Genomic DNA, 11,077 nt, shown 5'->3' with positions numbered 1-11,077 from the left:
ATGGTTAAGCCGAAGAGGGTAAGGCACTCTTCAGAAAGAGAAGTTGGTACGTTGGACATCTCAAATTATGCTACAAAATGAGACTTTCATTCCAAAGAGTAGCAACACTTGCCTGTCTGAACCGTTTCTCCTCGCCCTCAAGTATCAGTTATTGCCTTTGATGCCAAATCTTGTGGTGGTGGTCGTGGTGGTGGACGAAGGTGGTGATTTTTGTGGTGGTTCTGGTTATTCTTGTGAGGAGGTGGAGGTGATCAGGTCTAGAGCTATTGGGAACTAAAGAGAGGTTGTATATAAAGGGATGCAACAGAAGAATCTACCACTAGAAAAGACAAATACATAGGTACAAAGCAAAGGACATGGGACTTTTATTTTCCAGTAAATTACAAAGCAGCCCTCTCCCTTTATATAAATAAAGAAAGAGAGCCAACGTTTCGATTCAGCCACTAACCTTAAAATCTTTTTAGCTTTTCCCCTAGCCCTGCTTTGATTCTAGTGTAAAAGGAAATTTGCAAATTATAAATGTATGTGTTTGTTGCTTATATATATGGAGACAATTATCCTTTAAAATATGATTTATTTATTATTTGAGATGAAGATCTCGTCTGATATTTGGTCCAACCGCATTTTTGAATTTTTTTAGTTTCAAATTAGATTTTTTAGATCATTTGTATATTAATATCAAAAATAAAATTTATACCATAAAAAAGTATTACTTTAATGTATTTTCAGGCGAAAAACACTTTGAAAAATAATATTTATCATACTCACAAACATGCTCGAAATCTCTTACTTCATACCTAATATAAGACTCACCTAATTGATTGACAAACCGAATCTTAAAATAAAAACTCAAATAAATCTAAAAACTAATTTAATGATCTAACAACAAAATTTGATTCTATAAAATGTGGATTGTTCTTGGTCGGTTGCACGTGTTTTACCCATTGTCATTAACAAAAGAAACGTACAAACATTAACAAGAGGTAGGAAAGTTAAATCAAGAAAGGAAGGGCAAAAGGTTTGAATATTGAGGACTTATTTGCTAATAATCATACTCATATGGACGGATATGGAGTGATCTTCTTTTCATTCTTTCTTTTTTCCGCCATAAAATTGTAACAAGTCAAAAGTGGAGCAAAGAGAAATGGTCAGCCACGCGATTCTGAATTCCTGGAAGAAATTCATAAAACAATATGTGTTGAAATTTAGAGAGAGAGAGAAGTCAAGGGTCAGATAAACGAACGGTCAGATGAGATGGCTTCGGTTAGATTTACACAAAAAGTCGTTAGAAAATAAAGAAACAATTAATGGTGATGTGGGTCGTTGATTTGTACTTGTCCAGACATTTTAAGCCGTGGGATTGTTTACCGGGGTTCCTTCCAAGAAATTGTTGGATTCTGCGACGTGATTTGTCCTTGACGATCAAGGATATTTTTTATTAATTTCCAGTTCTATTAAAAAATGATCAAACTAATTAAAAGATACGTCTGTTCGGTGCTTAGAATTCAAATATATATATTCATTGAAATATATGACCCAATAATAAACCTACACGTAAGGAAAAAACATATTGTTTAATGCAGTGAATTTATTAAGTTGATTGGTTTAGCTAACTACGACTAATCCATGTAATAATTAGTTTATAAAAATTTATTACAAATACATCCAAGTCATGGAGGCATAAATAATCTCATTCAAGCTAGCATGTCGATTAAGAACAAATAATATTAATCGAATTGATCCTTCTCGAGTGATTTTTTTTCGTAGAGAATTGGATCTCACATTCTTCAAGTGTAAATCAAATAAATTATGGATACATATATAATGAATCACCTGAGTTGTACAGGCAACCCGCAAAATGAGGAGAGAGGGCAATTCATTCTTTACATTAGAGAGATTTTTTAGAGTTACTATGCAATTTGTATTTCATGATTTTTTTTAAATTTATTTTAATGTTTCAATATCAAAAATAAATTTTAAAAATTAAAAAAATTATTTTAATATATTTTAAATAAAAAATAATTTAAAAAACAATCATAAACATCCTTAAAAAAAAAACAAAAAACACAGGAGTACCATGCACCACTCCATCGAAGGTTTAACTCACGATGTAAGACAGTGCTGTAGCGGGCACGAGTCTCCTTCGTAAATTTACATATATATATATATATATATATATATATATACTGAGGTCCATAACTGCCACACCCTAATCTTATCCGCTTGAGAAAAATCCACAACAGTGCATGGAGGGTACTTGTAGTATGTTTGAACTTTGAAGCAGTCAAGCTGAAAGGCCCACAACTCCGTACACCGTACACTGTATGTACTTCCTCGAACCACAGCAAAAGCTGATGGGAACATGGGGCAATTGCCACACGCTACCCCTATGTGCTATTTTAAATGATTTTTATTCTCTCAAGAATTTTAACTTATTGTGTTAACTTAAAAAAAAAAAAAAAACTCTCAAAATGGTGGCCTCATCTTCCCTATGATAGTTTTGAAACCCGGTTCAGCCTGACAGGTTAACCTAGAATCTGGCTGATCCAGAACTGAAACCGAATCGAGTTGATAAAAAAATAAGAAAAGTCATGACCCGGTGTGACCCGGCCGACCCAGAAAATTGAACCGATGACCCGGCAAAACCCGGTCAAAAACCTGATTGCAACCCTTTGACTTTTGTTTTTTTGCTAAAACGACGCCGTTTTGAATTTTTTTTAAAATAGAAATTGACCCGGCCAACCTAGTCAAAACTCGGTGATCCGGTCAAAACCCGAAATCCGGATTTAAAAACTATGATCGCAAGTGCTTTAAAAGTTGTGGACATGATGTATTTGTTTTTTTGGTTGAAATGTCTTTTGAAAGCGATTTTTATACTGTCTTTTACTTTAAAATATTAAATTAAAATTTTTAAATTTTTTTTTATGATTGTGGTATATTGATATATAAAATAAAAAAATATTATTTTAATATATTTTTTATTAAAAAATAATAAAGTGATTAGCAAGAACAAATTTCTATTGCAAAGGGGTTGGTAAAAGTGTCGACAAGAAAGAAAATGATGTTTTTTTACGCCAACCAATTACTAACCGCCTTTTGTTGTTGGTATTCATGCGGTTGGTAACCGTTGCAAATTCAGAATTGGCGATGGCTTACCCAGGAGAGAGGCATTGGTGATAAAAAGAAATTGGATTTTATACCCCCACACGTGTGCCCTCTCTCCTTCTTTTTTTTTTTCCCTCCCTAATCTTCTTCGAGCTCTCCACTTGCATATACACGTTTCTGTAACTTAAAAAAAATAAAAAATTAGACGTACGTGTTATGTGTATGACATGTATTTATTATTATTATTATTATTATGGATTTTAATATTTTTTTGGCCAGTTTTAAATAATTTTTTATGCTAGAATTTGGAGGACAAAAAAAAAAGAGCAACTTTGTTTTCAAATTTCTAAGGTATTTTTTTAATATTAAATTTATAATATGTGTTATGTTTAGTACTTAAAATGTATGTGTAGCTGTTGTGATTATTGTTTTAAACTAAGTTGTAGTTTGTGTCAAAATATTGGTATATATGTTTAGTTGTGTATGATTTAGGTTTAAATTAATATTAAATTTTTATTTATGTTGTTAATTAGTTAGTTAATTATATTATTAATTGATTAATTAGTTGTGCATGATTTTTTTTTCCAACCCCACGCGTAGTCGAAAAAAAAAATTACAACCACGTACATGGTTGGTAATATTAGCAATCGAGTGGCTGTCTATATATATATATATATATATATATATAGTTGAGGGGTCGTTATTCTATGCCTACCCAACCACCAAAATTTAAATATCAAATTATTTAATTCAAAATAAAAGACTCAAACGTTCTTTATTTTATAAGCAATTAATCCTCATGAAGTAAAATTCAAAATTTCAATATAAATAATTTATGTTTGACCAGATTAGAGAGCTTAATTTAATGCCAGTCTTTGATATCTTTTTAATTTGATATATTTAGCCAAGATTAATTTTATAAAGTACATGAAAGAATTTAAACTTTCAGATTATCAGAACAATCAATGTAGACCAAACAATTACGTTGCATTTGAAAGGGTTGTGTACGGAACTCGGTGTGAGCATGAAGAATTTGGTTTCTCCAATCCTATCCACGAGCCTCATGATACATTTTTTTAATGTATATGCTTAAAAAATACGAGCATTATTATTGAAAAACTAGGCAGCATTATTTAAAAAAATAAAATAGAGGAGGAACATTAGATTTACTTACGCCCAAATCAATTTAATTCATCCATCCTATTTTGCTTAAAGATTTCATTCTTTTTTCAATAAAAACTCGTGTCGTTCTTCCCTAAAGAGAGATGGAAACGTCATATTCTGATTCGTTAAAAGAAATCATATGTTATTATTGATTAGCAGCTAGCTAATTAATTAATGTTTTAACGGGTCCTTTCCTCTCGTGTTTATATTAAATTAAGGAGCATCCCATAATCGTACAATACAAAACTTGTTCTTTCCCACTGACCACCGTTCTTCGATCTTAGTTAAATGATTGCTGCCTTGACTTTTGACCACGTCAACCTACCTTCTAGAAGATCAGGCTTGCTAATAGACATGTATCGCTGTTTTTTTATGGTCCGACTACCCTTCCGATCCCTTGCAGTATTAAATACTCAATCCTTAATTTGTGAGCAGGCATGTATTAGAAAGATTATTGGCTTGCGCTAAATTGACATTGTTTAGTAGATTAATTCAAATAAGATAGATTTAAAACACCTTAAAAAAATAAAAATAATACATTCAAAATATGCTAATAAAAACATTTATTGAGCTCTGACATGTTCAATACATCCAATTAGATGCATACTCGACACATTTGATGCTAAGCATTCACTTTAGCACCTCCATCATGCCTTCCTTGAGTTCAATATACTTCAATTCAGACAACATATCTAGATTTACTTTTTATTTTTAATAGATCAAAATCCAATACTCGTCAAAGATTTTTCACGAATTCCACACAAATCTATCTATATTTTATGTTAGTCCAATACATATTATATTAGATTTTAAAACTCATCACATGTTGTTTGGTCAAGCTCTATTGCTTTCATTAGAGTTTTCATTTGAATATGTCGCACCCTTAAGAAAAAAGAAAAAAAAAAAAAGATTAGTACTATATATTTGATATGTAGGTACATAATTAATATTTTTATTTTAAAAAAATGCATACGCAACTAATCTTTTTGTTTGAATATGTATTTCTCCTGCCAGTCAAGCCGGTAATATATAAGAAATACGAGCTGGTAAACCAATCTTTGTATGTTTATGATACTTTATAATTTATATCTCTGACGTTGAGGTATATATATACACTTAAGAAAAACGATATTCATGACGGAAAACACTATGAGATTTCACCTCTTTAAACGCAAGCTTTTGTGTCAAAATGAAAGTTCCTTTTCCGGGAATTAATTAGTATTTCCCGTCGGCAATGGCATCAAGATGGAAGGAAAATGACAGGGCGACGACGACTTCTACTCTTACTTGAAATTAACGTGTGTTTTTATTTTACATAGAAATGAAATTAAATTTATACAGTAGAGACTCGCTCCTAGGCTAGCTTCAGTGCATGTAATCTATTGTATAGTGTTTTACTTGAAGTTATTATAATCAAGAATGATCTGTTCAATTGGTGTAATGTCTTAATTAAATTCGGGGAAGGGATTAGATGTGCAACTGATTTACTTCTATACTTGCATGTATAAACGATCTAAAAAGTATATTTTATATTATACACCGATATATTTGTGATTCTTTTCATTTTATTCAAATTCTTATCTTTAGAATATGGGATATATTGTCTCTGCTTTTTTAAAGGGTATTTAGGATTACGGTTGGGTTATGCTTTTAAAAAAAATTAAATTCTTTTTAAGGAATTTTTTCTATTGCACACAAATCCATTTGTTTTTTCTTTTATTTTATTCAAACTTATCATACTTCTCAAATGTGCCACATAAAACATTACAATTGTGTTACATATTTCCACAATTTTTAAATTTAAAATTAACATATAAATTTAAAATATTCATATTATTTCTAGGATTGTTTTACGCAAAAATCTCTCCTAAATAAATCCATTTATGAACATGAAAATCTCTTTTCAAAACTAAATTATAAGAAAGCAACGTAAATCAAAATTGACATTAAAAGAAAAGGTTAAGTTTAAGGCATGAGATTGTGACTTTAAAATCGTTCAAGGAAATAATGTAGTATTGGCACGAGGATATATTATCATTAGAAAAAAATGTAAAATTATTTAGTAAATTTTTTTTGGATATATTTTTGGTTAAGAATAAAATTACGGTCCTATTTAAAAAAAATATTTACAATTAGCAAGTTCTCATTCATAAATCAGAGAAGCCAGGTGGAGCTTAAGAATACATTTTATCGGCCCATCGAAAGTCTCATAACTGTAGCAGGAGTTTTGGAAGCCCAAATAGATTAAGCCCATCTATAAATCTTTAGCATTTGAGGCCCAGTCAGAAAGAAAGGGAGTGCCCCCCCCCCCCCCACCCGGGGTCATCTCGCTCTGCTTTCTTACCCTGCGATTCGAGTGGGATGAAGCATCCAATACAAGTTCGAGATTATATATACATAAATAATAAATCCGTGAGGATAATAAACAGTGATACCGTTGGAGCACGAAACAAGGCAATAGCAGTGGTAGGACCCAGATTGTAGTTCGTGAGGATCGGATCGGATCGGATCCAAAATGACTGATCCAAATCTAGAGTTACAAGAATCAGGTTGGGAAGAACTTAGAAGAGAAGCAAGAAAGATCGAAGGAGATCTCGATGTCAAACTCTCTTCTTATGCTAAACTTGGTGCTCGATTTACTACTCAAGGAGGAGGTGAATTTTGTTTTAATTTTGATTAATTAATTAAGTGGAAATTATTTTAAGTAATAAGAAGTGATGAGTGTGAATCAGGTTATGTGGAAGGTGGTTCGCCAAGAGTTGGATCCAGTAGGTCATGGAAATCAATGGAAATGGAAATTCAATCTTCACTTGAGAAGTTACTTGATATAAATGATGCTATGAGTAGATGTGCTGCTGCGTCCGCTGCTACTTCAGTTACTCAGAAGCTAGCAAGGCATAGAGATATACTTCATGAGTTTACGCAGGTTTGTTACTTGTTTTTCTTATGATCTTGCTTCTATCTAGTGTCTTTTTTCTTTTTTGTACGCCGAAATGTTAGGAAATTCCTGTGTTGTGTTGTATGCATGCGATGCGTGTATTGGCAGCAATGCGGATAGGAAATTTGATAGAGTGTTTTTTTTTTTAGATTAATGTGGCTTAATTCCGATCAGAGAGGGGGGGAGACAGAAAGAAATGTGGCTTTTATTGAAAATGGGACAAGTATAGAATGGAGAAGAAATACAATTTACAAACTAGTGTACGAACCTTAATTGGGATATGGAAATGTTGGTGTGGGTGTTTTCGATATTTTGTTGTGAGAAACCTTTGTGCTTAATTTCCATCAGTCTGTCATGATTGCAGGCAAAATCCGTTTCAGTTTTTTTACTTTTCTTGCTCTTTTTCATTCGAAGACTGTAAGAATCATGCTCTGTTTTCCGGGACTTAATTCCTGCACCCTAAACAGCGAGAAAGAATGGATAGTAACAAGTTAGCTATTTGTGCTTACATGACTAAAATTTCAAAGGGTAATTTTAATTTAGTGGTATGCATCTGATCTCGTAGAAAGTTTTTTTCAAAATGCATCTTTTATTCCTGTTGGCGTCTTAAGCTCCACTTCAGATCTTATTCAAAATCTCTCTTTCTATTTGGCAGTCGCTGGTTTAATTTTGCAGTTGTCAGCTTATGATTGAATAGCAAAGCCCAAGATAGCACTTCAAAGATTTGTGGTAGGGGATAAGAAGAAAGAAAACTTGCTATACCGAATTGCTCAAAAATTGATTTTGTTCATCTCTTTTCTCATGTTCTATTTAACTAGTTAGCGGGTTAGTTAGATGCTAAAACGCAAGCATATTAGGAATTTTTCACACCACTTCTATTTTGACAGTTTTTTCCTTTATGAATGCTTCATATTTCATTACATCCCTAATCTTTTTTATTTCATTGTGGACACAACTTCTATATTCTTGTGCTAAGAATTGCTGTTTTAGTGGCTTCTGTCTCATTGAGCAAATATAATTTGTTACTTTAGGAGTTTAGACGAATCAAGGGAAACATAAACTCAATGAGGGAACATGCTGAGCTTCTGAGTTCTGTCAGAGATGATATTAGTGAGTACAAGGTGAGCGTCATTTGAACTCTTAAAACTGTTCTATGATCTCATGTTTCATTTCTCAAAATTGATGTTTGTTTATCTGTGTACTTACAGGCTTCTGGTAGCATGTCTCCAAGAGTGCATTTACTACGAGAAAGAGCAGCCATCCACGGAAGCATTGCTCATGTAAGACTTTCTCACTTTCTTTTTGCCATATTTATGTCAGATTCTTTAGATGAAAATTTTGCCTTGCTCATTTCTTGCCATTTTAGTTGATGGAAAAAGAAATAAGGATGTTGGAACGAACAACTGGCTATGTTGAATAGGATAGAGTTAAATAATAGGTTTTCTTAGCTAGGATGTAGAGACAGGACAAAATACGGACAGGATGAACAGAAGTCATTAACTAATTCAGGGTGCTACAAGAAGAGAAAGCTGGAAAAGGCAAAAAAGATTTGTGAGTGCAATAAATTTCAATAGCCTAAGAGTTGGCATATCTGGCATAGATAGGGGAAAATGGCAGGAAATGCATGTAGTTGACTATCAATAGTGGGAGTTGATTTTTTTTTCTCCTTTGATGTTCACCAGTTTTGCTTATTTGTCACTAGATCTGTAAATCTAATCACCACCAACTCCTTTAATTGGGTATGAACCCTGAAGTCTGAACCTCTACAGCATTGCACTTTGCGAAGTGACAGGTATACCACTCAGCTAATATGGACTGAGAGTTTACTAGCAGTGTGCTGCAGGGGTGGATTTTGGGAAAGTGAGATAAATGTTCTGTATTGCTGCACTTTCTTTTTGTCATGTTTACGTCAGATTCTCACCAATGAAAATGGGTGGAAGAAAAATATGGTGAGGAATTTGGCTTTCCACTCCATGTATCTCCTGCAGAAACAAGGAACTGAGTGGAATGAAACAAATTTCCTTTCCATGGCCACCGTATCCATTTTTTTCTATTTGGAGAGAGACTTCAAAGTACTTTCATGATGCTGAAGTCATAAATCATATCGTGTGATTTGGATTGGAAGAGAGGAACAACACTGCACTTCAATAGAGGAAGAGAGTTGAAGAACAACAAGCACGAGGCACTATTTGTAGAGAAAGTAGTGTATTAGAACTCTCTGTCCATCTATAATGAAATAGATATGGATTGAGATTCTTACCAATCTATGATGTTTATTCTGATGATGATTCCAATGTTTATTATGGAAGCAACAGTGAGAGTAATGATACATATGATGTCTGCACAGAAAGTCTAAAGTTGAGTTAGAAAAGAATACCATAGTAGCAGTTCAACAAAAGGAATACATTGGTCTGTGATATGCTGATCCTTTCTACTACATGATAGAACCTCAAAACATAAGCATTTACAAAGATTATATGTTGGTTGCAGATGTTGATAATAAACAGTTGTGCTGCCTAAGACAACAACGGAAGAGGAATAAATTTCAAAGTCAAGTTTGTTGTGCTAGTGTTACCATACATTAAAGGAAACAACTATTCAGTTTTGGATATGTACTTGAAACGCCAAAGAAAAAAAAGGATGGCAACTCTTGATTGGACATCCATGATGTTGAGGCAAGAATGGTTTCAACTCGAGAATGTGTTTCTTCTAACCTAGGGAGAATGACTTGGGAGCTTTGTCATTTTATTATATTTCTGATATTAGAGTTAATTTATTTAGGGTCATGTGATTTTTTAAAATATTTCTTTTATAGGCCAAATAATTTTACTTGGAGACTCAGACTAGAAAACATTTTCCCACAAGGACATGGGACTTGAACTAGTATAAATAGACTGCGAGGTTATTCTAAAATGTAGCTTTTGTTAATCTATCAATCTATTCAGATTCTTGAGGTTTCTTATGAACCCTAAATTCTATGATCATGTTCCAACTTCATTTTATCCTAGTTTTAACCATTATTCTGCTGTAATTTTTGTTTTCTACTGCTTCCCTCTTCCCACTCTATGTCATGAAGTCCCCTGCAATAACCATTCAGTTCTTTTGTCAGCAAGTTGTTCGTTGATTATTAAGTCAATTAACAATGTTGGTCCACGTCTGTGCAGATAGATGATGTTATTAATCAAGCTCAAACGACCAGGGCTGTTTTGGGTTCTCAAAGGACTTTTTTTGGAGATGTTCAAGGGAAAGTGAAGGTTCTAAGTGACAAATTCCCGATTATCCGTGGCCTTCTTGGTACTTTACAAAAGCCATCTGTATTATAAACGTTTATTCCCTGATATTCTGCAACATTAAATAGTTATATAACAATTCTTCTTCTTCTTCTGTTTTCTAAGGTTCTATAAGGAGGCGGCGATCGAGAGACACGCTCATTCTGTCTGCAGTCATTGCTGCTTGTACATTGTTTCTTATTATCTACTGGCTTTCAAAATAACGTACAAATGCTGTTTACTGCTACAAAACTTACAAAACGATAATGCTCTTCCTAATCAATTTTGCTTCTGTAATTTGTTAGGATGGATTAATAAGTTGTGTATGCATGCATGCGGTACCATTACGCCAAGGTATACAATTTTGTTTCGTATGGGATTTTGCTTGTTCCAAACACATGGCTACATGTTTATTAATGTTCACATGAACAGCCACACAAGGATTTAGATGTCAACAAAAGAGACATATCTCGTTGCTGCATAGGAACTACCCGTCAGCATGATGGTTCCTTGTCATGCCCTGAAACATCAATTTCTCTTGTGGCGCAGCTTTTGCCCTTGTTTGGATTACCTTGAAACCTTTTCTTCATGGATTGTTCCA

The 11,077-nt window shown here is 33.2% G+C and overlaps 1 protein-coding gene across 1 annotated transcript; it reads left to right on the top strand.

Moving 5' to 3' along the window:
- The first annotated feature begins 6,580 nt into the window (after positions 1–6,580).
- LOC7461706 (Golgi SNAP receptor complex member 1-2) lies at positions 6,581–10,850 on the top strand. The gene is made up of 6 exons (XM_002302489.4): positions 6,581–6,923; positions 7,002–7,195; positions 8,239–8,328; positions 8,416–8,487; positions 10,372–10,501; positions 10,603–10,850. Exons 1-6 carry the CDS (start codon positions 6,785–6,787, stop codon positions 10,698–10,700), a joined length of 723 nt encoding a protein of 240 aa, XP_002302525.1. The 5' UTR covers positions 6,581–6,784; the 3' UTR covers positions 10,701–10,850.
- The last annotated feature ends 227 nt before the right edge of the window (positions 10,851–11,077 follow it).

The sequence above is a fragment of the Populus trichocarpa genome, chromosome 2 (genome assembly GCF_000002775.5).
Source record: "Populus trichocarpa isolate Nisqually-1 chromosome 2, P.trichocarpa_v4.1, whole genome shotgun sequence".
NCBI classification, from domain to species: Eukaryota; Viridiplantae; Streptophyta; class Magnoliopsida; order Malpighiales; family Salicaceae; genus Populus; species Populus trichocarpa.
The sequence above is the reverse complement of the archived record's forward strand: the minus strand, read 5'-3'. Positions and strand labels throughout refer to the sequence as shown.

What these genes read in the sequence shown, in the direction of transcription:
- LOC7461706 (XM_002302489.4), top strand. Translation starts at nt 6,785, where the DNA reads ATGACTGATCCAAATCTAGAGTTACAAGAATCAGGTTGGGAAGAACTT. An exon ending in ATTTACTACTCAAGGAGGAG is followed by an intron (nt 6,924 to 7,001) that starts GTGAATTTTGTT and finishes AGTGTGAATCAG; the next exon opens with GTTATGTGGAAGGTGGTTCG. An exon ending in TACTTCATGAGTTTACGCAG is followed by an intron (nt 7,196 to 8,238) that starts GTTTGTTACTTG and finishes TTGTTACTTTAG; the next exon opens with GAGTTTAGACGAATCAAGGG.